Source organism: Perca fluviatilis, chromosome 5 (genome assembly GCF_010015445.1).
Source record: "Perca fluviatilis chromosome 5, GENO_Pfluv_1.0, whole genome shotgun sequence".
Classification (NCBI taxonomy): Eukaryota; Metazoa; Chordata; class Actinopteri; order Perciformes; family Percidae; genus Perca; species Perca fluviatilis.
Window position 1 is genome coordinate 8715322 of NC_053116.1, and position 27885 is coordinate 8743206.

Sequence of the window (27885 nt, forward strand, 5' to 3'; positions counted from 1 at the left end):
TATTTCCATTTTATGCTATTTGTACTCTTGTACTGCACTTTATTTCAGATGGAAATATTGTACTTACTCCACTGCATCTGACAGTTAGTAATTTTGCAGGTTAAGATTTCCCATTAAAACATATCTTATTAAATATAAGATGTTTTAATAGATTAAACTACCAAACAGTATGTAAAATAGTCAAAATTAGCTCCACCTCAACAACATTAAAATGCTGCTTGCACATTCATGCATCAGTAATAATACTTCAATATTATAATATACGACATAACACTGAACGAGGTCGCTCTGCTTAATGACTACTTTTGCTTTTGATACTACACTACGGTTTCTAAAGTACATTTTGCTGACAATACTTCTGTACTTTGACATTTTGAAAGTGGGACTTGTAGTGGAGTATTTCTACATTGTGGTGTTGCAATTTGTAAGTTTTAGAATCTGAAAACCTCTTCCATCTCTGATGAGCTTGCTGTCTTATTAAGTTTACCAGCAATGTAGACGGACAAGTGCGCACCCTAGAGGTAAGAAGTTTGAATAGCACAGCAGGCAAACCCTCTATAGCCTCTTTTTGACCAAGTAGTTACAGGAACGTAGTTATAGGAACAGTCCACTTCTAAACAGCTCTACTAACTACTCTCCCCCAAAACCGGTTTTGCCATTTGCATTCGCACTGGCCAAGTGGCCATAGGAACTGGTAGGAGGGGTAAGGGAGTGACGCAAGCACGGCAATGGTCTTTATAGCGTCGTCACTTGACTTTAGTGCCACATACGACAACAAACCAGCATGGAGGTGGCCATGGGAATGTTCCTGTTGTACCTTGCCGGGATCCTCATAACGGAGTTCGAACGGCGGCGTATAAAAGACTAGGCTGAACACAGAAGACGAAGGCTCCAGCGTAAAATGATCCAAATTAATATGATGGAAGAAGATAGAAGAGCAGAGCGCAACAGGCAAACGAAACGACGGGTATGTTTAACTAGCATTAACATTTCGCTGGTTGAATGCGTGACGTTTGTCTTATGATTTAGCATACGTAGGCGAATTGCGAAAGATAGTGAAGAATATGTACCGTTTGTGTTTCAGACGTTGCTAGGTCACTAAGGGTTCCTATGTGGAAAAGGGAAAAGGAAAAAGACCTTGCCCTGGAGTAGGACCTGAAAGAGTTACAGGAACTGCGTTCAAGGAACTTCCCCAAATTGGTCCAGTCGGAACACGAGAAAAAAAAAGGGTTCTAGGAACATTAAGTTCTAGGAACTGCAAAAATCTCTCCGGCCGGAAAGGGACTTCTATTACTACAGTATTAAAGTACTGTAGTTATTTAAAGAGACAAGGTTATGGCAATTTGTCAGTAACAACCAAACACCTGACAGGACTGGACATGTATTACACCACTGAAAAGACCTGCAGTGTATTCTCAAAAACACGGAAACTAAAACATCAAAGTGCATGATCTTTATTTGATATACTGTGAAGTGCCGTCCACGCGGCATAAAATGGCAGCAGAACAATGACTGTGTAAGGCTCCTTTTCACAACAACAAACTGGTCTTTGTCTCGATTTTGGCTATTCTGGCAGCACATGAATAGGAACACCTGCAAATGATAAAAGATAGCATTTATAAATAGATTAGCCAGTCCGTTAAGTCTATTTTTCAGTCCACCCTAAATCCCCCGTGTTCATATAATAAACCTCCACTTAAAGAGCAGCCGACCATCGAAGGCCATTGGTGAAAACCCAAATTCTGAACCACCAACCCCTGAGATGAACTATCAAACGTGCTATCGGGAAATGGACATGGTAAACAGCAGGGAGTGCTACGAAATCCATAAATAAAAAGGAAACTAGATAATAAAAAATTAATCATGAATAATAACGGAATTTAATAATACTAATATTGTAACTACCTCTTTTTTTCATATTTCTAGAATTTATTCAGTATACAAATACTAAACATAATTATATGTATATTATGTCATCCTGTGCAGTAGCACTTATTCATGATGTTACAAGTAAAATCAACATCAAAGTACGTTTAAAAACCCATCCATCCTGTGCTTTCAACCTCCATCTATCTCTAAGTTACTGCAGGTTCCCCACCGCTGCAATTTAATACTACTTAGTCTCTAAACCAAAACCAGGCCAAGTCCCAGGCTGGGTAATGATTATTCACTGTGTGGTGGTTGTTCAAAAGTGCAGCAGACATTACGGGTCCTTTTTAATATGTTGTCCGTTGCTGTGACCTCACGATCATGGCATACAGGGGCTTAGGCGGGGAGTTATTGGAAGCATCAACTCAAAGCCTCAGATCCCCAGGCTTATGTGTCCCTCTAGGGGGCGGATTGCAACTGATTTTCACTCTGGCCCATAAGCCTCGACTCCTAGTTGTTAATAGAGGCACAGTTTGTGGTGCGTTGCCCTCCGCAACAATTCCGTATCATCTTTGGCTTTGCAAAAGTTAAGTCTCAAGTCCGAAAGTCTCACATACAGTAGATGTGAGGGCATCTGCTGCACATTACATACGGATTGTTCATGCTGAGGATGTGTGTGTGTTAAAGCCTTAGGCCCAGTGAACCTGAGATCCTGCCTTGGAGTGGCGTTTAGCCTCCATGATGGAGAAGGCCTCTTGCTCCTCACTTATCTCCTTCAGCCTCTTCTCCTCCAGAAACGACACCAGCGAGTCCCTCATGTCCACCACGTCGATCATCTGTTGAAGGACCCGGTCTTCTTCGGTCTGCTGCTCTGCGGTCTTGTCTGCCAGTCAAACACACATGCACACTTTAACACGGCTATAATCAATATTTGTCAACGGCAATGTGAAAACCATGTGAAAGGGGTCACTCCGATCCTACAGAGAATTAACCTGCAGCTCCTCCTTAGCTTTGTGGAGCTTTATAGTGATTTCAAGCTCATTGTTTAGCAGTTTGGCACAAACTTTACTGTTTTGGTTCTTTGGTTGTCCTTTTAAGCCACAGCACAACCCACTGTAGACTACTGCTCAGCGCCAAACGAAAAAGACACAGTGAGAGACTAGCTGGTGAACATAGTGAAGCATTTAGCAGCTAAAGATAATATTTATATATTATATTGATATTTTTCTTAGGAGTTAGAATGGACCACAAACAAGAGCTAAGAGAGTGAATATTGGACTAAGCAGCTGTTTGCTTAAACGTATAGCCATATCAATTTACAGGTGATAATATGTCAGTGTTGTGTTCAAATCTTGTTTCTGCTGCCCCAAGTGGCCCAAACAATATGTTATTGTAAGTTTGAATTAATACAGTTTCACCCAGTAATCTCTATGAACAGAAATCTGCATATAAATCTTGGCCCGGTTATCCGCTGGCTACACCAGAATCTCCAACATTTCAGCCATCGCCCCCAGAGGCTAGACCGTCGCCAGACTGATAGTCGATGGATTCTGAGATTGATCACCCACTAATACAACACAAATGTACATTAAACACAGACACACCCAAATTAAGTCCAAATTTCATCTGTGAGACAATTCTGATCTGCCTCTCCTTAAAGAGGGAAGAGGTCTAACATGAGGAAGGATGTGTAATATCGTATTGGTCAGAATATAAGAGAATATATTATAAGATGACCCCGCCTTTTTTGTTGTTGTTGCCAGAAGTCTTTTTGAAAATACAAAGCATCTTCAGACTACTCCTGTTGGGAAAGTTTCCTAGAGCTTCGGTTTTTTTTACCTCTTAGGAATTTATTCTTTCTGTGGCAGCAATACTCAGCCAAAAGCTAATAATAGCTTAAAATAACAAAGCCAATATGAGTCTGCATCAGCAGTCTGAGTTAATCAAATCAACTCATCCCCAAAGTTACAGTTTATAAAAAACATAATTCGTTCTTGGAAAATCTCCAATTGATGTCACTAACTCAGACTGCTGGGCCTCACATTAGCTTTAGTTTAGTCTATATGCTAGAGTGCTGTTACCTTTCGCAGACAATTGTGATTGGTTTAAAGAAATGCCAATGAAATGCCAATAAACCAGAGCATGTATTTCTTCCATCCCAGAAAGCTGTGTGGTGTAGCCAGACCTTCCTCCCTGGCGCTGTGGAGGAAGATCTGGCAATGTGAGACTACACAAAATGTAACCAGCGGATCTGCCGTGCTGGCCTTCAGATGGCTGTAAAGTGACCAGTGCAAAAGAAAGGCCTTCAATATAAGAGTGAGACTAGCTTCAGCTGAACTTTAAAGTGTATGTTTGCACAGGACAGGGACTGTGGGTTTTGTCGCCCATCTCTTACAATTAAATAGCTTTAGAGAGGGATCTCTTTTACAATGATGCTTTCAATGTACTTACGGGCATGTGAGTGTTGTTTTCAGACGGACTTAACAAAAGCCTGTACCTGACTACAATATCTCTAAGAGACACAAAATAAACGGACTTGAAGAAACTTGCTAGCCTAGCACCATGAAGGGTAAGACCAACCCATAATGCAACTGGTACTATCTGCCTTCCAATCAGGCTCCCAGGAAGTGTGCTGGGCTTTGAAGCAAATTGAACAAAGCAGTCAAGATGAAATTGCAACTCCTGGGGCATCACGCGATGCCCTCTGGCCCAACAACACTTTTCCCCACAGACCTACATGGTGAAAGAGAGGTCTGTAAATCAGTGGATACATTTTTTTGAGTGTCACAAACACCCGCAAGATGACTCGTTTCAAAATCAGAATTTGATCCGTTCAGTCCGATAACACTTGGAAAGCAAGAGCCGCACGATTAAATCATTTAATCCCGATTCAATCATTTAATCCCGATTCAAATTAGCGGAGTGCTTAACCGGAAGTAGCCTGCTCAGCCAGTGCCGGTCTCTAGTGCACCTGATCTATGGGCCGCACAGTGCAGAAGTAATGCCGATCATCCCCATGAAAGCTTCATGCACCACTGAGAAACTCTCATAGGAATGAACGGGCCACTGTCTTATTATACATCCATGCTTCCAATAGAATATCTGATGTTGGGAATACATAAATGTCTAGTCCTCGAATATAATACAACCCTCCACTGTTTCTAATGTAATTTCCATAAACAAATATCGTCTTATATTTGGGCCAATATATTACAAAATGCACTGATTGTTTGCAGGATTGGGTGAACAGGACCATGGTGCCAAATCACTGATGTTCTAATTAGAATAGGAAACATGCAATGCCTATCTCAACAGACTTGGCTTAACACAACTGGCGCTTGTTCCTAAATTGGCTTGCTCTCTTCCAACTGCTGTAAAATCAATAGGCCTATTTAAGAAGCTTCGGTTACAAATGTGTTTATGTGCACACCAAAGTACACACCGTCCAGCTCCATGTATTTCCTGAGCTCCAACTCCAACATGCTCTGCTTGTCTTCGAGCTCCAGCTGCCGAGACCTGAGAGAAAAACAAACATCAGCTGAGTCGTGCTTTGGCTGCAGGTCATCATAAGGCCATATGACACGTAGAGTCTGACTATAAAGAAGATTGGTTGCTACCAAACAGCAACCACAGTGTTTTGATGTGGATGCCTGCTGTTATGTGGCTACTGTGTCACTTGTACTCTGCACAAAAGCTGTGTTGTGTTCACAGCATGACTACACAGGCTTTTACTGTGCAGCACTGTTTCACTGTGCAGCACTGTTTGAATTTACAGAGTGTGCACTCACGCCACCATGAGGTCAGATTCCTCAGACACCAGCGCATTCTTCTCGTGGACGAGTTGGATCCAATCCTCAATCATTTCAGGCGGGCCGCTGCTGCCTGGAGGTGAAAAAACACAGTGTTTTGGGTAGGAGGAAGACAGGTTTTCATGTAAATCCTAGATACAGCGGAGTGCTGTGTGTGACACAAGATCCATGTGAGTGAGTTTGTTTACAGAGAAACTAGGAGCCCTTAGGCTAACATGCATCTCTTGTTTCTGTAAGCTGTTCCAAGTGAATTCAGCTGACATAAAATTTAAAGTTAAACATTTAGGCAAACTGTTTTCATTGTCGGTTAATCTGTCCATTATTTTCTGGATTAATTGATAAATAGTTTGGTCTCTAAAATGTCAGAAAATGAAAAAAATTAAATAAAAAGTGGATCAGCGTTTCCCAAAGCCCAAGATGACATCCTCAAATATCTTGTTTTGTCCACAACTCAAAGATATTGAGTTTGCTGTCTCAAAGGAGTGAAGAAACTAGAAAATATTCATTTAAGAAGCTGGAATAAGAGAATTTGTACTTTTTTCAAAACATTACTCTAAACGACTAATCGATTATCAAAATAGTTGGCGATTAATTTAATAGTTGACAACTAATTGATTAATCAATTAATCTTTGCAGCTCTCATTTTAACACTATCAATATGCATACATACATGTATCTTTAGCACAGTATGTTTATTGCTCATTATACTCACCCCTGGTGATAATTTATAATAAGTGTATTTACCATTTGCCTAGCAGCCACTCTAGTTTTGTTTTGCACTCTTTTAACAGCTCATTTGTGTTTTCTCTCCACTTTCTGTTACTAGACGAGAAATAAACTTAATTTACTGCAGACTACAAAAGTCAGCAACTTCTTCCAGCATAAAACAACACCTTTTTGTTACATGGGAATACATACAATCTGTAAAATCATTTTGAACAGTCTTCAAAACAAGAAGCCTGCTGTTAACATCTGGATCTTACCAGCCTCTCCTCGCAGAGTTCTCTCCAGCAGTACACCCTTATCCTCCAACTCCTTGAAGGTTACCTCAATCTCCTCCAGTCTCCTCTGGATGGACTGTGAACCGCAGAAACAGGAAAGAGTAAGAAGGGTGCTTGAGCAAATTTAGACGTTACAGCTGTGGTGCGTAGTTTCTGTCTCCCCTATGAGGAATTTTAAGTAATGACAACAACACTGTCGGCGCATCCACATGACGCAAGCATTTGGTGATCGCGAAAAAATAGTTGGGCAACCTGGGCTGTGTTAGCAAAAAAACACCATATTTTAGTTGCACATTGCTGCGGCTCCTCTTTCACCCTGTGTGTTGAGCGCTCCGTTTTAGCTACCGAGTGAGTGAGGCAATATAACTATCTGAACTCCTCGGCCCTCCGCTCTAACTAGCTTGGTTTGAGGGCGTGCCATGCTAGCAGCTATGCGAGCATTATAACGTGTGTTAAAATGTGACGCACGTTTGTCATGGAAATAAAGGCTGGACTACAACAGAGCTGTTTGGAGCAGTTTGTGAACAGTGTTTTTTGTGGGAGATGCTAACTCCCTTTGGGGTGGACTTTGGGCTTTTTCATTTTGTAAACCTATTATATGCACAAAAAAGATATATAACAAAATAAAGGAAAGGAAAAAAGCAAAAAAGCAGCATATGAACACTTTATAGAAGTGCAACACTTAATTTCCTGCATTCTGGTGAATTTTCATGCACATATTTCTACCTTTTTCTGCATCAATTTATGCTGGAAATGTCTTTATGTAAAGGAAAACACAGGGGACAATTGGAAATCTAAAAACATAACGGAATATAATGCAGTATGGCTCTCAGGCATTTTGTATTTCTTTTCAAATATTTATTCTCCTGTAGATCAACTTTTGTCATTTAATGTTATCTTTGCTGAGTCAACACACATGTAGGCCTAAGCCTGATTTACTCCTCCCTGCTCTTTTGCGTCTTTTGTTTGGGGAAGTACCTATTTAAATGTGCATGTGGCACTTATTAATGTGAATGATAGGCTACATGAATTCATTTCAATTAATAAACCCCTGGATTTAATAGCTCAGATGTGTTTTGTCAAGATTTCTGCTCATGTTCCAAATTTTGTGCACATTCAAAATGTAAGTCATCCCATCTCGTTTTGAGAAAAAAAAGTCATAATATTACGAGAATAAAGTCACAATATTTAACGAAAATAATCCACCTGCCCTATGCTGTGCATTACGTTGTTGCTCTGCTCATATGGCAGAGACAAAGTTAGGGAAGCGGCTGAGCGATGCTTTACATCGGAGGTGAAAAACTGAAAGTACCGCAGAAGCACGGACGCAGAGCAACACACACATCTGCAACACACACACACACACACAAACACACACACACACACACACACACACACACACACACACACACACACACACACACACACACACACACACACACACACACACACACACACACACACACACACACACACACACACACACACACACACACACACAAGAAGCCGCTCCGCTCATCTCTATTCTTACAGAGAGAGTTTGACACAATGCGATGGACAGGTCTGCTTCAGAACTCTGGGACACTGGTATTTTCTGTCCCATTTCTTTCCATTGGCTTAAAACATTTTCTTAACTTTTGATTGGGTGGGCAAGGCGCAAGTTTGGGTGAGCTGGGTGGCCACCCTTGCCCATTGCTGGTGCCAGACCCGCTCAGCGGTGACATGAAACGAAACACTCGAACTTCTGCGCGCAAATGTCACTGGACGACACCATTTTGTAAACATAGCTATACTGAGAAATAAAGAGAGAGTTGATAGGCCTAATTAGCTTGGTATCAACTCATTTGGCATTGGCTTGAATGTAACGGATGTTCATGCTTCACATTAAAAGCGTTCAACTGGTGTTATAATGGGTGACTTTTATTGTGAAGAAGAAAAAGCCCCAGGAAACTTATTTGTCACAGTGAACAACAAATCTGAGTCTGTGTCTACCAAACAAGACCTGATCATTGTCAGCATTTATCAGTTTTAAATATTTGTAGGGAGTAATGGAATGAGAAGGAGTAGAAACAGAGAGCTTTTAGATAAAGAGATGCAGCCGACAAAGGAACCAACTGCTCTTACTGTGCCCTGCTGTTGTGTGGAAAACTACTTGCAGAGTGTGTAGCGTTAAATCAAATCATGGTTGCTAATGACATGATGGAAAAACACAGATTATTCTTGAGTTTGTTTGTTTGTTTGCGCCGTAGACATTAACACCTGGGGCCGCGTGTCCAAATCCACTATTGCTAGTTTGACAGCGGAAAAAAGGGCCCGTGCGCCATGCGCATGGTTCAAAAGGGTTGTACTTAGTGTCTTAACTAATAATAGGTGTGTTTTTGGCGTAACATGCAATAAACCAATCAGAGTGTCAACTCCCATTCCCTTTAAATGCCATGTGCGTTTGTACTTTGGCACCTGTCTATTATGATTATGATGGCAGATTTGTTAAGCAGGAATAAGAGATTTTCAGGAGAAGAAACTGATCTGCTCGGGCGTGTAAGTGAAAGCACGCGAGCAGGTCCTATCATAATACTATTTCACATTGTAATATTTTTATTTTTAATCTTTTGCATGTTTGTGTGCTGCTGTGCATCCCTGTGTGTGCGCCTAGGCTCGCCCTGTTCACGAGTCTTGGTGCATTTTAATAATGTGCTGTTAAAATAACAATGAAATGCTGCGTTATTGACTTTAGACCAATAAGTTTTTGTCAGTCAATGGCGCGATCACTTCCCCCCGTCAAGATAGCAATACGCCAAGAATGCACCTGATCACAGCTTCCTGTAAGACCAGCATGCCCATGGGCGCAAAGATGGGCGCAGGTGCATTTGCTATTAAAACAAAATAGGCGCTGGATGGTCTTAAAATAGCAAAGACACTCGAGTCGGGCTTTGCGCCACACTGCGCTGGGTGCAAGATAGGGCCCCAGGTGTTGCATTTCTGACAGAGTAGCTGCTTACGGAGAGTTTGCTGCACCCAGAATGCCGAGGCCTGTCATATTAAACCACACTTGCTGTTACCAGCAGTAACCACAGGTGTCACCAAATCAACCAGGAATGAAATCTTGAGGATTACAACTTAAACATACAAGAAATATTCTGAAAACAGAAAAAGATTTGGACACATTTATGAGCTATAAAAACTGTATATTCATATATAAGCTGATTGCTTCATTGAGTGAAGTTGGAGAAGCCAGTGACCAATAAAACATAGCTGAGCTAGGAGTATTGTAAACACTGTGAGAGACACTGACCTGGGCTTTGCGCAATCGCTGTAATTCGCTCATCTTGGCTCGCCGCTCCAGTGTCCTCATCTTCATCAGCTCCATCTTCTCGGCCTCAACAGGGTCTGACGGCATTGTCTGAAACTAGAGGCAAAGTGTGTCAGTATTGGAAGTGTACTGCTGGTTAAAATGTAGCAGCTCACTATCATGTAAAATGAAAAAAATCAGCTCCGTTCCTCTCCTTACTTTCTCATCAAATAAGTCAATATCATCTCGTTGAAACATCTCATCATCTTCGTCGTCGTCATCCTCGTCGCCATCGTCATCCTCGTCATCATCTCCGTCGACACCCTCTTCTGAGGTGCTGTTAGCATGTCTCAATGTTGTTTCTGTGGCAGGAAAGATGTTTTAACAAGTGTTACACAGCAATGTTTCCCCTGCAAACATTTCTCTCCGCCAAAGATCAAAGAGTAGAAGAGTCCTTACTCACCCACTCTCTCTGGATGATTAATGAGGACACTGAGCCGGGTGTCTCTGCTGATCCTCGGGGAAGACAGATTCCACGGGGAAAACTTGGATCGTACCCTGACCTGCCCGCCTGGCAACTCTTTTCTCTTGAAGCAGCGTCGATTCCTCCTCTCCCGCATGTGACTCGCCGTGCTCCCGCTCCAGTAGCCCTCCTCTTCTTGCCCGTCCAGGCCCTCTGGTTTAGCGGTGCTTGGCCCTCCTGCAGTTGCAGAGGAAGAGGAGCAGGAGGAGGATCCACCAGGGGTCTCAGAGTCAGAGTCCGCGCTGAGGCTCTGAAGATTCACTAGTTGGCTTTTCTCCTCATCGGTCAGCTGAAGCTTTCGGAGCAATTGCTTCGGACGGGAGTCTGGCGCTGCCTTGGAGATCTCTTTTGTAGGGGCTGGAGATGGATGTCCTTCTGGAGTTGAGGGGTTAAGAATGTGGACCGTGCGAGGTTTGGCTATTGGAGGAGAGGGCTGAGGGCTGGGCGTGGTCTGCCGAGAGTGGCGGGGCTTGGGGACAGGATAGGGCACTGTCTCCTCCTCAGTGGGTGCTGCTGCCTCAGTTTTAGATAGAGGATCGGTGGGAGTTTTTGATGTATTTGGTTCTTCGGACTCTTTGAATTCCCATATATGGTGCTCCTGTCCTTCAGGTTTATGTGACTGTGAGTGAGCAGAGGGACCGCAGTCCAGACTGTGCTCATACTCCTCATCGGATGGAGATGGTGTATAATCATCACTGGAAAGCCTGTCCCTTTCATTTGTTCCTTTGGGATTTCCTTCGCTATCCTGAACACAGAAATGGAATTTGAAAAAAAGCCCAAGAGTGAGCACATATCCCTGTTAAATATGTTTTGGTCCTTAGACTACGTATGCTTTGACATAAACATTAGTCGTGCGTAACTGCTGCAAGCCCTGCAGGCTGATGACATCGGACCAGACAGCAGAAGGAGGATATATCATGCAGCAGAAGATTGTGCAACACGGGCATAACGAACACGAGGATTCACGGTTTACATCTGCTCTGTTCAGTGACCCACCTTACAAGATGTTTCAGCCCCATTTTCCAGCTCCAGTTCTTCTGAGTGCAGCTCGCAGTAAAATCTCCCTGAGGGGACATCACACACAAAAACAATGAACGGAGTCGAAAAGTCAGAGACTAGTGTATGTTGACTTGCTAAAAAAGAAAAAAAACTGCTGTTTTTATAAATGATTAATGTCCTTTCAATCTAAATGGAACCCCTTTAAAAAAAAAGGTCCCAGTGCAAATTATTAATTACATAAATAAATTAATAAGTAGGGCTTCACTTATTGTAGCAAAACCTTATCCTGGCTTTGAAAGAACAAATTATACCACAGGTGTGATATCTGTTGAAATGAGAAATACAAGTGCTTTATACTCAACAAAACAGCATAAAGTGCTGAAAAGGACTAAGCTAACAAGAGGCTGCTAAAAAGGGATACAAAAGAGCAGAGATTACACCAAACATGGCCAGATACTTTAGAAACCAAGAATTACAACAATATTTTGAATGGGTGTTTGTGTCCGATTAGTAACTAGGGCTGGGTGCCAAATTCAATACTTTTTAGGCAACGAACAAATTGCCTCTTTGCACGTGACGTCACAACTACTGGCTGGCGGGCATCATTCTATAACGTGTATTTGTTGTGTGAATTGAGTGAATTTGCTCAAGAATCAATTTGCTGGCTGAAAGCCTACTGTGAAATTTAACACAGGTGTCAGCAAAAGACTGGTTAAAACGAGACCGATAAGAAGAGGCATTGCAACATTCAATATCAATCTTCAACACCTTAGGAGTAAATCTCATCAGCGTCAGTGATGTGTAATGTTGTAATTTGTTGTAATTTGTTTTTGTTAAAACGGATTTTATAAAAAGGTGATATAGAAAAAAGTATCGATCAGGAACCGGTATCAAAGTCATGGTATTGGTAAATTTTTTTGGTCTTCCTTTTCTTCTTTTGACAAAGGGAGACAGTAAGTACTCACCTGTAGTCTGGTCAAAGGTGTATCCTCCTAGTCGGAGTGTGATGCTGCACCGATGGCAGGTGAAGCAGCTCCGATGGAAGAACTTGCCCTCAGCACTGATGCGCTCCAGCACATAGACCATCCGACCGCAGAAGTAACACTCCTCGCTGTTTGTCATCGGCACACCAGTACCAGGTTCAAGCTCAGGCTCAAGAGCAGCGTAGAGCGGTGTAGGACTTGGCTCTGGGGACAGAGGAGGCGCCATCGTCTGCGGGAAAAAGGCAGCGAGTTAAATTCAGTTAAGCAATATTGGCAAAAATAATTAGAACAGAGCTTCCAACACAACTCACACTGTCCTCATCTCCCATCATTGTTTCCCTCTCTCTTTTCTCACTTGCCAGCTTTTCCTGCAGAGAAAATAAGACAAACTATTAACTATCATATGACCCGATTATGAGAACATTCAAACTATTTCAATGACTAACTGGAAACTACTTCCCTTGAAATAGCATCTAACAGTTTGTCTCAAAATAAACAGACAGAGATAACAGTCATAGACAGCACAAGAACACAGACTGAAGGCCCAGACATGAACTCCAGCCAACAAGCCAGCGTGTTCTATCCTTATCAAACATTTCTCTGTGCTGTGTAAACAGTGAACTCGCAGTCACAGTGGGCGTACCTTGCGTCTTTGCAGAGAGTTGTGCTTCAGCTTGTTCAGGAAAAAGACGGCTGACTGTGTCTGGGAGAGAGTCAGGGGCTTGGACGACGGCAGCAAGGCTGCAGAGTCTGTGGCCAACAGAAAATGAGAAAGAAAAAATGTCAAACAGGGACACACGCCAAATTCAGTTCGTCCTACTATTACACTAGGCTGCAAACCTGAAGACACTTGAGCGTTATTGTAAGCCTACTTGCAGCTCTGCATGCATCTGCTTAAAATATTCTGATTGTGCCTTTTTTAATATCTTCAAGGTCCTCCTGTTATGTTGGATACTCTGTCAGAAATACAGATAATCTCTTACTTGTATTTTCTGTAGCGCCACAGCAGCAGCTGAATTTAACTTGTCATGAATCCACATAAAAACTCTTCAGCTGCCTGCACTTTACCAATTCTTTTTTTTTAAAAATAAAAAAAAAAACCCCTCCCCTCTTTTTTATAGTGGGAACAGCTAGCAGCAGAGCATCACAGACACAGGGAGCGTATATCACACCCACTTCGGCTCATTCAGTGCCTCGAAACGTTGGGCTCACATTTACGCCGAACAAACTCCACATGCTACAAAGAATGTAAAAATACCTCTGCTACAAATAGCTGGAAGAAAATCCTCCCTTCAGCGCAGGAATCGTAGAACCTCCGTCAAGAGACCCTAGTCCCATCAGACCCCGATAAGCCAGGTCCACACGGTGACTGTTTGCTCTGTCTGCTGCTGCTGCAGCAGCTGCTGCTGGGGTGGCTTAGTGCAGGAGAGCAGCACAACCAGTAGAGGCTGGCTCGGAGCACAGCACTAGCCACTTAAGCCAAATGAATTCTGGGTAACAGGCTCTTAAAGAGACAGCAGTGATTTGATCACTTCGCAACACCAAACACATTTCAGTGGGAAGGCACCTGATCCTTTTAGGGTGATGCTAATGCCTGTGCAGTGTCTAAGCAACCGAGTTATGTAAGATTAATGCTGCTGCCACTAATAGCTATCTTCAGAAATATATCAGAACATAAATAGCATTAAATCCAACATATTATATCCAACATAAACATAAATAATTGCAAAGGTGTTTTCTGGCTTTTCAATTATGCCTTGACATTCTTGTTACCTTTGCAAATAACACATACTCAAAACGTTTACCTTTTGCTGGCACCGTGAAGGCACTTTGGACCTGGGTGAGGTAGAGGACCATGGACAACTTGTCAATCTGACCACTGTTGGCTAAGTCACTAGCAGACATGACAGGTGGGATACCCAGCTCCTTCTCCAAGATGCTGAAGGCCAGTTGGTTGTTGTGAACAGCACTGGACTCATCCATGGAGGACATGTCACTGTGGAGGAATTAGAAGGAAGGGATTACTCTACAGCATAGTTGCTCAAAGTGCAGGCTGCTGCGGGCCAATGGCGGCCATCAGAAACATTTTGCGCACCCCCTGCCCAAACGTGACATGAAATACATGCATTATATTTGAATCATCCGCGGTTCATCTCAATACTTTCACTTTCAATAGCCTTCGTTTAATATACTACTGCATCAAACTGTGCCCCCCCGAACAAGCGTCTGTCAGGTTAGGAATGATGACATGACTAGTGGCAACATGTGAGTGTTGCGTGAATGGTTTCGTCATCAATGCCAGTGTTTTTAGCTATTTTGGTGGACAACTTGGCAGTTTAATGTGGATGTGAGATATGTGCATTTTCCCCCCTCACTCATATGTTGCCTCCACTCAGTCATCACAACTTTGATTACTACAGTAATAATGATAGAGGGTCTTCTCCCAGCAAAGATGAATTTTACATATAATGTGTTCAATGTAAATACCTGATGCAAATTTCTTTAAAAAAATAACTAATAATAACGATTAAAACAAATACATAATAAGTTAGTCAATGTCTGCAATCAATACTGGCACTGTACAGGAGACTCTGCAGGATCTCTTTATAACAGCTATATAAGAAAACAGAATTCATCCTGTCTGATTGTTACTATTTTTTTTACATTAACCGTTTCTGTTTCTGCCATCTGGTACCCTCCTCAGACATCCACTAGCCAAAACCAATACATTCAAACACTCTCCAATACCCTCTGCCATCTCCCTCATAAACTCTTGGAGGTAGTTAAGTGCATAATATTTGTTAGAATAGTTTTTTTCCCCTGTGTATTTATTGTATTTTGGTCTTAGTATTGTATTTATGTGCCCTGTGTTTTATGCGTGCTAAATGTATGTATCCCACTGCTGCATAATCAATTGCCCCACTGGGGACAAATAAAGTTATGGTTTGATTGATAAATAAATACACAGCATCTTACAAATCAGATGAAAACCTAGCTAATGCCAGGACAGCGACTCACATGAGCTGAGGTCTGAAGTGGTGGATCAGAGCACACAGAGCCAGCCCGGACCTCCAGGATTGGGAAAAATCTTCTACGTTCACATTCTCATAACCCGAGATGTGTTTCTGGCACCATTTCAACAACTCTTCAAAACCACTGACTGAATCTGAGGGCAACAAACAAACACAATTCATCAGACAATGCTCCACAGCAGTGTGGTTTCACAGCCATACAAAAAAACATTCCTCTGTGATACGTTAATATGGTGTGAGTGAATGGTTAGCTTTTTTAATGATGTGTCAATGTTGATCACAAAGTGCTCTTCCCATTGATTCCACATAGCTGAATATAACCGTCACGCAGACCTTTAGTGCCTGCGCGACGGGGAGAAGCTGACCTTGACGCATGTGAGACAACCGGTTCTTCTGTTTCTTGCTTGATGAGGTTGATTTATCAACATCATACAGGTGCTGCACCTGAATAAAGTGACAGGTAGATTAGTCAAAACACTGACTAAAGTAACCAGTTTTACTACAAATGCATAAATCACCTAATCCTGAAGAAGACAACAGTTTATATTTAGAGCAGTTTCACATTAAACTCAGGTCAATACTTAGAATACCTGATACTTAGAATACTTGAGACTGTGTGTACTAGACTGTAATCTGCAACCTTGATTAACCTCCATGATGATTACAGTGACCTTGGATTCAAATCTCTGTTGAGTAAATAAAGGATAACAGTCCTGACCTGGTTGGGCTGGATGGAAGACAGGTTGACTCTCTTGTAGCGCGTTTTGGGGTCGATGCTGTAACCAGCATAGTTTTTGCTGGTGTTTTCTGGTGTGGTTTGGGACAGGAGCTGGTAGATACTCTCTCTGTACATTTGGGAAGAAAGGAAAAAAAACAAACATTTAGGAGTCATTTAGAGCCAAGCACAGCCTCCAAATCAACTAACAGATGGGAACACAGAGATGCATTGAAATGTAACAGGAACAAGGAACTACTGTTAACACTGATAAAGGGAAGAGTGTGATGATGTAACTGGCTGAGTTTAGAGATCCCTTAACCGTACACATTTTTGACTTTGTGCTAGATGAACAGAAACAGAACTCTTCAAAAAATAACCATAACAAGTGAAAAATGACCATTGTTTGTAGTTGAAAATAACCAAGGTTGTTCTCGACACTTTATTCTGTATTCTCATCATCACAACCGATTGCGTAGTCAGATTTCGTAACTTTAAAGTCTTAGAGTTGGCACATGTAACGGGCAAACAAGCCTTCTGTCAAACACAGGAAGGCTTATTGTTTTATTCTTGTCACATCAAGGAACCATGGTAAAATCATTTTTATACCTCTTCAATAAAAAAATTAAAATCCTTAATATTGTACTAATTGTAGAATTTTTTTTTTTCCACACTACGTTAAATTTGCAAACAGAAAAATATGGCATGTAGTGAAGAAACAGGAAGTAGCAGCGTCACTGCTAAGGATGTAAAGATCAAATGTGATTGTCTGTATTGTGTGCTGCTTAGCAGTTTTATGAAATCGGCTCACCGCTCAGCCAGGACCTTGAGATGTGGGACCCCCATGCCCCAGCTTCTTACCATCCACGCCGTGTCAAAAGAAGCTAGAAACCCACGGGCAATACCTGTACCCAGAGGCCAGAAAGGCTGCAGAGAACAGAGCACAACAACTCATTGTAGCACATTAGCATCATATTTCTATTGACGGCATGTCACTTATTAAAACTTATGGGACTGAAAAAGAAACAGTTGCCAGCTTTTTTAATGCAAACTTTACAGAAGAGCTTATTAAACTTCCAAACATTCATCATCTTTATGTGACCAAGGGTCACAGCCAGTAGTTAGATGCAGTGGTGCTTTAAGCAAAACGCGTAATACACGTAATAATAGCGGCAATCAAAAACGCTATTACAATGTATCCTGATGGGGACATGAATGGCTGTTCCAATTACCAAATTTCATGGCAATCTACTAAAAAGCTGTCAAGATATTTGACTCAAAACCACAAATGTGAACCTCATGGTCGCGCAAGAAAAGTTAGTGAATCACCCAATTTAATACATTGCCTGACAACCATGAATGTTTTTGCAACATTTTCTGCCAGTCTATCTTATAGATGTTGAGATAGTTGACTGGATGAAAAGTCAGGGATTCATCCTCTGGGGACAATGAATGTACAGTATATGTATTCAAAGTGGTGGACTGATCAACCGATATCAGCATCCCTTTAGCCATGACGCTAGTGTGGCCAAAAAATGTTAACTAGGGGACATTTGCTCCAGATTACAGAAAACATTGCCCCCTACCTCCACGAGGCAATCTCCAACCAGACACATCAACAATTTCTTCCCTCTCCTCTCCCTGACCAGAGACGCATGCTCAGCGCGTTGCATGCAGGTGAAGTCAAACATGGCCACGTCTGGCCGGCCCGCATGGTTCTGAGCAAACTGCAGGTCAGGCAGTTTGCCACCAGTTGAGAAGTAGGCAGCATCGTGGGCATAGCGGTACAACGCCTCATGATCCACATTTGCAGGAGCCAGCAGCTCCTCTGCATCGCTGTAGTCCTGCAAAAGAGAGGGATGAGTCATGGCACCTTTTTTTCTGATTCTGAGTGACATCTCTCTTATACTTGGTTTACTGCTTTAGCTAATGGGGAAGGGCTGCAGAGAAAGAGCAGATAATTGGCAGTTTATCTCTTCACACTGAAGCACCTGCGTGGCCGTTTCATCCATCTGGTTTGTTTCTTTTTCTTTACTGGCCAGAGATGCAGCCGGAGCCAATACGAGTCACACTTTTTCTTGGTAATGGATACGTTGTTCTCACCTGTTTAATGACCCCCTTCTTCAGCAAGCTCTTCTTCTTGGCAGTCATGACAAAGTAGTGGGTGTCGTCTTTGTAGTAGACAATGTTCTCCAGATCAATATCTGGAATGGAAAATAGAGAGAGAGAGCATTGTGGGCTTTGAGAGAAAGAGAGACTGGTGTAGGAGAATGAGAGAATCAGGAGGGCTGACTTAAACATTTGTACACGTCATTAGCTGGCTACCTTGTGTTTTTCTGCTGGTTTTACTAGAATGCGGGGGAGCAAATGGAGACACAGGGAGGTCAGAGTGAATAAAAAAAAAGCAATACAACTGGGTGCAATCAGGGTTTTAAAGGTGACGCACAAAATTCCTGTAAGGTTTGCTCAAAATCGAGGTGCAGAGTAGGTCAGAAAGGAAGGGTGGATTTCATCACGGTTTACGCTGTCACAGCAAATTAACTGAAGATTGGAACGCAGATCAACAGCCTCACAACCTTTTTCACACTTCACATTGAACGCGACCTGACAGTGTGAACATTCATTTCATGCCTGAAGGTTGTGGTCAGCGATGCACAACAGCAAAACAATAAATTGAAAATAAGAGGGCTGATATACGTATTAGAAATGTTATGGGTTAGTGACTCTACGTTCTCACTTGGTGGTGGTATAAAATAAAATTCATCCCAGTGTTTCCTCTAGGATTTTTTTTAGCAGTGGGGGCAGATCTGTCCCCTCCACGCGCGCGCCCTGCCGCAAAATGTTTTACGTATTAAACGGAACTGACACTTTGCTGCAACACAAACAAATATTTATTTACCTCTGTTCACACACAATGAGGCATATTTTCATCTCGTTTTGATTGAACTGTATTTTTGAAGAACTGTAGGTCTACAAAATGAATTTTCCAAGAAATTCTTCATAGGGAAACCAAAACCCAAAGTAGGCTATAGTATGAAACCATTCATAATGAAACTAATTGCATATTTGCCTCAGTGGCAAAGTTGGCAGCCTGGCTGTGTGCATTTGATTTTTCTTGGCTTTTGGAAAAATAACTCCAAGGCTCGGTTATAGGGGAATTCAGAAAGAGGTGGCCCATTAATGCTGAATAGCATACATGCTGCTAGATGGTCCCTCTGTGGCCTGTTCCTTAACACTAGAACGACCAGGACTGTCATTTTGACTGTTTTGAATGTGTAATAACTTTGCTAAATAAAAAAATACAATCCTGCTGGTATCTGACTTTTCCTAAAAGAGTCTGTATTTTCATTTAAAATTGTTTTTAGGCTATATACATTACACAAAAGGCAAAGAAAATATAAATCACTTTTACCTATTTTGGCCATACACGGGCTCGGATTTTCGCGGTTTTGTTTTTAATCTTTTGCGTGGTTGAAGATGCATCTTGGTTGCTTAGTAATAATCATAGTCTCTGTCAGAGAAACGTAACTAGCGGTCTCGAGTAACAAGTGTGGGCATCACCGATGGGCCGAAGGCAAAGCCAGAGTCGGTAACGTAGGCTACGGCGTGGATGGACTCTGTTCTGAATCAGAAGAAAAGCACCGGGCGCTCGCTCTGTGAAAGGCGCGGTACACGTAGATGGCCGGTAGCTGTCTACGTGTTCATATAACTTTATACATGCTACAACTGTCTGGAATCATTGCACACATCCTCTCCAAGGAGTGCACCAGCTGTAAAATGTCCCGGAGGAAGTTCACGCAGCAACTGGCAGAGGAACTTTTATTATCTAGAATATTGTACTGACCGCTGTGGATTTTACAATGTGAAGGAGGAATTCAGGATGTGCTTGATATTTTCAAGTATGAGATATTTACCCAATATACACAATGCTCAATGTCTTGTTTTGGGTTTTGGGCAAGCATCAGAATTGAGCAACACTTTATTGCGCTTTTGTTGTATTTTCAATGATGATATAATCAGCCTTTCTTGTTTTTGTTTTTTCTGTGAAGATGCTTCCTCTCCAATGTATGAATGATTGTAAGAAAATAAATAAATAATTGATCACAAAAAATTAAATGTGCAAGAACTATAGACTAATACAGGCTTAAATGAACTGACAATATAAGTTATACAACTTATAGTTCTCAAGGATGCACACATGCCATCTCAACCAGAGGACAGCCTGTCTCTTTTTTCTTTCTCCCTTTTCTCCGAGTGGCACGCGTGCCCACTCACGGTGTGAAGCGCATGTCTGCGCTATTCTCCGACTCTCTAACAATCACTGCTGATAGATGGCTTTTTGTACATCTCTGATACCGTGGCAGGAGAAATCTAACCGTGGCAGACCGCCACTTGCCAATCAACATAGAGGAAACACTGCATCCGAAGCATCTGATTTCCTCCTTTCTTGCCAAAATATTTTAAACAGTTTGTTAAAATAGAGCAAACGGTTGCTTCATTGAGAGAGGTCCTCTTCCGTTTAGCTGAATAGGACTGTATGGATTCCTACCCGTCTCAGTGAGCAGCTCTTGGAAGAACTTCTGGTTGTAGATGCGGGCCACGCCGCTGATCTCTGCTACTTGGGCCTCTGCAGCCGTGTGTCTGTTGATGAAGTTGGTTGTGATGCCGATGGCCAGCTTGCCTCTTAGTTCCTTATGTTTAAAACCTAAAAGTTTGTAAAAGAGCAAACCCGGGCTGATGAAAGCTCACTTGTTGAATGTGGCTGCCGGAGGAAGTAATGTCTAACTACAGCTGTTCAATCACAAATGCAACAGTAGGAACAGAAGGGGTTCAAGAGTGGGTACATGTGTGTTTGTCTCACCATCAGGGACAAACCTGCCTCCTCCAGCAGAGATGAAGACGTCAAACTGGAAGGTTGCAGCAGGATGAGACCCAGGATGCAGCTTGGCCATCCAACCTGTCACAAACATAACATAACTGCACTGCTTTACATACTGCTGCATCATTTAACAATGGATGATGGTGTAATGGGCAAAACTAGCAGGGAAGAGTGGTAGCTGGTTAGCAAATGTTAAGTACCGTTATCTCCTGCGGGCTCAATCAAGCCCTGAAACTCCACTCCCGTGTGCACCTCTACCCCGAGGAGAAGTGACACTTTCAATAGAATCAACTGCAGCTGACGGATGCCTGAAAACACACATGTATATTTAATTGGAAATGTGTGTGTGAGATATTCAAGATATTTAACATGTAGTCATGCAAACAGAAAGTGAATGAGAGCTAAGGCTGCCAAACTAATGATTATTTTCAATACTGATTTATTACATAACCAACCAACAATTGAATTATCAGTGTCAGAAAACAGAACAAAAAAAGTGAATCTCAGATTTGAGAAGCCATTTTAGTTGACGATCGACAAAGTATTAATCAATTATCACAAATAATGTTGATTTTGGCAAAGTTAATAGATTTGATACAAATCCAAAAGAGTACTACTACTTCTACTACCTCTAATGTATCTCCCTCAGGAACTACAAAAGGCTTTATACAACTTTTTTCACATATGCAGTAGTCTTGTGTTGATGTATAAAACTGGTGAAGTTCCCCTTCAAGTTTGTCACAATTAATACAATTAATAAAAACTATTGATTCAAAACGTACAGGAACTTTATGAGATGTAGCAGATCACATATATCTCTGTAATGACCCTGTTAATGCTATAAGGTTATTCAGCACATTTCATACTATTTACTTACATGCTATATATTATCTTATTACCGTTCTACTTTCCAATAACACTGCTTTGTCACACCCCTCAGCATCTGATACAGATGCACAAGACACCCAGAGGAGACCTCTGCTGTGTGCTGGTGGTCGGTGTGTCTGTTTAACTGACAAGTGTGGGTTTGTTCATTTGTGCTTTTGAACGTAATCATACCTAACATACCCTTTCATAAGATAATCATTTCAGCACTAATGAGAGCATTGCAAGACAACAGCAGACCTGGGCCACAGTACAGGACAGTCCATTCAGTAATTAGTCACTCACAGATGTGATCCAGAGACCCAGTGCAGAATCTGCCGTAGAACTTCTTGGCTCCGAGCCCGCAGAGGTCACAAATGGTGAAGGGCCACAGGTGGAGAACATTGTTCCTGGAGAAAGACTCTCTCTTCTCCAACACCACCACCTGAGCCCCCAGCAGGGACAGTTCGATGGCCGTTCTCAGCCCGCATGGCCCAGCTCCCAACACAAGACACTTAGGGAGAGACAAACAGCCAGCATGGATGATATGATGCCAATCTTAGAATGAGGAAATACTAACTGTTGTTATGGCCCTGCAGGGCAGTCAGTGCAAAGTTAAAAATGATGATCAGGTTTCATTAAAGGTCCCATGACATGGTGCTTTTTGGATGCTTTTATATAGGCCTTAGTGGTCCCCTAATACTGTATCTGACGTCTCTTTCCCAAAATTCAGCCTGGGTGCAGAATTACAGCAACTATAGCCAGTCCTACAATGAGTTTTCCTTAGTATGTGCCATTCTGTGTCTTTAGCTTTAAATGCTATTGAGGAGGCGGATGGTAGGGGTGTGGCTTGACCAACTGCCATGCTTCGCTTGTTTGCAAGCCATGACGTCTCTCTCCTTCTTATCGGCGGGCCAAATTCTCTGGGCGGCCAAAGCAGAGAAAGGGGAGGTAACCTTTAACCTTAAGATTGCAGATCGGCCCATCTGAGCTTTCATTTTCTCAAAGGCAGAGCAGGATACCCAGGGCTCGGTTTACACCTATCACCATTTCTAGCCACTGGGGGACTATAGGCAGACTGGGGGAACTCACATTAATGTTAAAAAACCTCATAAAGTGAAATCTTCATGCCATGGGACCTTTAACGTCCTCCGTTTTGATTTGTTTTAAACTTCAAGCTAAAACACTGTGTGTATCACAGCAAACAAATGATGTAGCACCCTTGATGAGCCAATCTGTATGATTTTAAAATAGCTTGAAAGGACCATTGACAAGGTTAGTCTAGTCTCGCATTGCCAGACCTTCCTCCATATTTAAATCAGATAATTATCTAATATACAGTAAGAGGTTTTCAGTGTTTCCCCAGAATCCAGAAAAGCTTTAAAAACAGCACTCAAATCATGAGTCAAAAGTCACCATTTTAGTGGTGGGTGAAATTCCATGTAGGCTATGTAGCACATTCAAGAAATGAATTCATTTACACAACTGCACCATACAAAATTTAACACTGAACCTAATTCAAAGCCAGTCTAGTGTATGTCTATTCAGAATGAAAATAATTCTCAATGTAAAATATACATATATCAGAAAAAAAAGCCAGCTACATCCACATCCAAAATACAGCAAAAAAAAAAAATGAGTCACTGGTTGCCACTACCTTGTTTTTAATGCAGGCTCTTCCTTGCTTGTAATCTGGGTGAGATGCCCTTTTGTCCAGCTTCGTCCAAAGGGCTTTGGCCTTCCAGTAGTTCAGTCTTTCCTTTAATGTGACGTAGAAGCTCTGGAAATCCTTAGGATTGATGTCCAGTTGCCTGCAGAGCGCAGCAAAGTGGTGCTTCACATCCTTACAAGTCTGGGCTTGGACGAAGAGATTGAATGTAGCATGTGAAGGATTGACGGGCTCCTGGCTCGCCATGGTGGCGGATGATGGCTAACCCGGTCCTTTGGTCACTGGGTTTCTGGTCAACTGTGAAAGAGTGGGGTTGTACAATGGTTTTAGAACTTCCTACCAGGAAATAACTGTGCTGTAAGGGGATAGGTTTACTGTTAATGATCAAAGGGGTTACAAAGTCTTGTTGTTAACATTAGGTGGTCCAGTCTTCTTGCTTCTGTGCTAGGGGAAGTCTCTGCTAACACTCTGCTAATCATAGTCCAGATGTCAATGCGTAGGACTTCTTTGTCGCCTTGTTTGCTTAGTCATCACTAACTTCCTCAATGTGGTTTCTGCGGCTTAATTTATCTTTACGAGTGATGTGAAGTGAACCCACAGCGGATGCATCATTCTCACACACTGCCTAAGGAGGTTTGTTTAGTGTGTTAGTTTCAGTACACAGTTTAAATGAAACCTATGGCTAAAACACATAGTGAGAATGTAACTTTTTCCATATGTCTGGACCAGAATAACTGTTTCTCACATCAACCAAACAAGATGTTACTTCGGGCTGGGTGATACGGTTGAAATGAATATTGCACGATGGCAAGTGTCTGCAGGTCAGAGTAATGAAGCGTCATGTATTATTTAGACAAAGCTAACACAAGTAGGGCAGCCGGCAACCAAGGATTATTTTCAGAGATTCGGTTTGGCCTATAAAACTAGGGCTGCTGGATTAGGGCAGAAAATAGAAAATCATAATCACAATTATTTTAGTCAATGTTCAAATTGCGATTACTTAACACGGTGACTCATTGACTTTTGGAAAGATGTTGCATTTATTAAAACTTAAAAAAACAGTCAAATCAGTGAAAAACCTTGAACTGTGAAAATTCCCTTAATATGTTTCCGTAGCCGTCGGGAGAGGCGAACGTGTGCGTGTCATTCAGCACGCAAGACAAAATAAGAGTTTACTTGCCAAACGGATGTGCAAAATATTCTGGAGCAACAGAATTTTGTAAACCCTAATGCTATATGCAGTTATGTTGTTAGTACAGTAGAATTCTAGACACAGTTTAAAACCTTAGAAAGACATAAAGCATTAATGTTCTCAAGGTATTAAATTTGAACTTTCTCATCATTAGAAACATTTGGTGTGCAACGTTTACTTTAGGTGGGTTATTTTCAGGAACTAGTGGCGAGGTGCTAATCTTTTTACGTAAATATCATACTAAAACAATAAAACCACAGTTTATCCCTTGTGCTGACTTCGGGTCACACTGACCCGTTTTCAATTTTTGTTTTATATCAGAAAATATGGGACGTAGAAATAAGCGCTGAAAATGTGTAGAAGAACAATTTTAAACGTTGGAAAAAGCAAAAACAAACTGTGAAAAAAAGGCGTCAAAAACGTTGAGAAAAAAAGGTTGACGGGAAGACAACACAAGGGTCCTACAGCACACATCCACCGAATCTTAACGCTTTTCTAGCAGCAGCATGAAATGCTGAAACATGCACGCAGTACAGTGTGTGTTAAGTTTGTTGTGGCTGACATTTCCTGTAACTAACAGTCACACACATCACTTCCTGGTGATAACATTCACCTCACATCATTACCCTCTGCTGCTACAGTAAACCTGCAACCCCTGCCCTCCATCTGAGAAACAGTCTATAATTACAGACACAGGCCACTGTAACATGTGTGTGCTTGACTGTGCTTGTAAAACAAGATGGTACCTGCATTTAAGATGCTATTAAGACCAACATCCCTCCCTCACATAGTTTTAAACTGCTGAGTGTCTGTAGTAGACATATTCACTGTAAAAGAACACAATGATGAAACAGCTTTTGAACAAACCTCACACAAAGATTAAAATAGTCCTGGTTATTGCATTACCGCCTTTCACTTTGCTGCGTATGGTTCCAATTACTCAAACAAGTTATTACCTACAATAAATCCAAGACAAACAATGCTTTGTGGAGACCCAAATGATACTATGCCAACACAGAGGCTTCAACATGAAACCATAGCTCAGGTAAACATAATCCAGCATCCAGAGGCATTTCAAATGTTAAGATTTTTTGGGGGGGCATTTCTAAGGCCTTTATTTTTATAGGACAGCTGAAGACATGAAAGGGGAGAGAGAGATGGAATGCAGCAGGTCGCAGGTCGGAGTCGAACCCACGGCCGCTGCGTCGAGGAGTAAACTATATATATATATATATATATATATATATATATATATATATATATATATATATATATATATATATATATATATATATATATATATATATATATATATATATATAGGCACATGCTCTACCAGATGAGCTACCCAGGTCCCCAAACATCCCATCTTCGGTTTCTCTTTTCATTCATTGTAATGTGGGCACTCAAAGTAAATAATCTTCCTGTCGTGTACAGTGTAGTTACCTTTGATCCGAAATGATTAATCAATGTTGAATCAAGGTGAAAGTCTACTAGCAGGCTGCTTATAGAGCCAGTGTTCTGCCAGAGCAAGAACATTTTAAAGCAAGAATGAAATGGCCTGTGAAGACGAGACAACCTGTCAAAACTAAAAATAACTCGGAAGATCATCTTTTATCTAATTCTCAAGGACGCTGCTGCTGTATTTATAAGCTGTTCTGATGCTAGTGCACGCTTTTCAAGCTGGTTAAAAACAGAAGATATAACACAAACACAAAAGCATAAATTAGCGTGGTTAAAGTCACCTTTTGTGACACTGCTAAATATAGTTTGTGGATGGTGGTCATGCTGAGTGAAGTGTCATCTGTGGCGAAGGTAGACACACACATGCGCACACACATACACACAGTCATCATCATCTGACTTGTGTTAAGCAATTCCTACGAAAGAGACAAGTTTTAGCAGGAATGCTGTAGACAAGATGAGACAGAATAAACCAGGATTTAAAAAGGTGAACTGACCTATTTGTCCTCGTAGCCATGGAATTGGATTATATTGGATTGACCCACCTTATTAGGCTACATGTGTAAGCTCTGCACACTGTGTCTGGCAACGCTGTGTTATCAGGATGTTGGATCAAACACAGATCTCCAGCCTGCCAGGATTGGGAAAGGAAAAAACAAAACAGAAGGGAGGATGAGAGGAATGGATAGAGAGAGAGAGAGAGAGGAAAGGAAACAAAATTAAAAAAAAAAACATGTAATTTCCTGCATTTATCTGGTAACAACAGACGTCCACGGTTTGTAGAGTGACATTGAAACATAACCTTTCTAATGTAAGACCTCACAATGATAGGAAGCTCATAAATGAACAGGAAGGTGTGGCACTGAATGTGATTTGCTACGCAAGAGCAGGTTGCAGTCACAGCACGTTACCAAGTGGCTAGCAGCCAGATTTAAAGCTAAGAGAGCGTTGACACAGAACATATGGTTTACATAGAGCTATATGAACACCATTCATTCATTCGTGTATTTTGTAGTGGGAGTGAGCCACAAAAGTTACACTTATCACCAGAAAGCATCAGCACATCGTTAGGTTTACCGAAACCCGAAGGTAAACTTTTTGAACTTACAAGACAACTTGAGTATTAAACACAAAAAGTCACCCCGCACAATGAAAGAAAATGAACGATACACATTTTTTTTTATTACAAGTCAAATTAGCAGTGTGGAATCATAAAAAGCGTCGCAAAAAAGTTACATTACCAGCTTTAAATTCGCGTCCGTGGAACTGCGTTGCCTGGGTAGTTTCCATGTTTGTTTTCTTTGTTTACAGGTAGCCTATAGAGAGTGTGCGCTCGCTCACCTGCGCCTCGCGCTCATGCTGCACGAGTGGAGCCTCTTCCGGGACCTTCTGGTAAAGCTCCAGACCAAACTGCCACGGCGCGAGCACCAGCGCACGTCACGACTAGGTGGGGTGTATATAATAAAATGATGTGGCGGTCCTGAGGGCATTATCACGTATGAGTCAGTGATACACATGAATGATATCTCTTCTTCAATTATATAATAACAACAACAATAATATTTTATAATCTTTTACACAATTGTAGAAAGTATTT

General features: G+C 41.7%; 1 protein-coding gene across 5 annotated transcripts; it reads right to left on the reverse strand.

Annotated features, from left to right (window-relative positions):
- Window positions 1-1438: 1438 nt before the first annotated feature.
- mical1 (microtubule associated monooxygenase, calponin and LIM domain containing 1) lies at window positions 1439-27707 on the reverse strand. 5 transcript variants are annotated; one of them, XM_039799321.1, is made up of 26 exons: window positions 27530-27685; window positions 26786-26919; window positions 26570-26628; window positions 23621-23929; window positions 22270-22477; window positions 21300-21407; window positions 21082-21177; window positions 20770-20925; window positions 18324-18424; window positions 17807-18064; window positions 17032-17147; window positions 16224-16350; window positions 15871-15949; window positions 15492-15639; window positions 14279-14469; window positions 13117-13223; window positions 12785-12841; window positions 12456-12702; window positions 11488-11555; window positions 10432-11236; window positions 10188-10330; window positions 9972-10085; window positions 6662-6755; window positions 5658-5751; window positions 5312-5385; window positions 1439-2752 (listed from the first exon to the last, which is right to left on the reverse strand). In XM_039799321.1, exons 4-26 carry the CDS (start codon window positions 23876-23878, stop codon window positions 2559-2561), a joined length of 3843 nt encoding a protein of 1280 aa, XP_039655255.1. In that variant the 5' UTR covers window positions 23879-23929; window positions 26570-26628; window positions 26786-26919; window positions 27530-27685; the 3' UTR covers window positions 1439-2558. The 5 variants fall into 5 exon arrangements, with proteins under 5 accessions (XP_039655255.1, XP_039655258.1, XP_039655257.1 ...); XM_039799324.1 differs by lacking the exon at window positions 26570-26628 and having other exon boundaries at window positions 26834-26919; window positions 27630-27707; XM_039799323.1 differs by lacking the exon at window positions 26570-26628 and having other exon boundaries at window positions 27630-27707.
- Between the last annotated feature and the right edge of the window lie 178 nt (window positions 27708-27885).

What these genes read in the sequence shown, in the direction of transcription:
- mical1 (XM_039799324.1), bottom strand. Translation starts at nt 23,878, where the DNA reads ATGGCGAGCCAGGAGCCCGTCAATCCTTCACATGCTACATTCAATCTC. An exon ending in AGAAGGGGGTCATTAAACAG is followed by an intron (nt 18,065 to 18,323) that starts GTGAGAACAACG and finishes TCTCTTTTGCAG; the next exon opens with GACTACAGCGATGCAGAGGA. An exon ending in TGATGGGAGATGAGGACAGT is followed by an intron (nt 12,703 to 12,784) that starts GTGAGTTGTGTT and finishes TTTTTCCCGCAG; the next exon opens with ACGATGGCGCCTCCTCTGTC.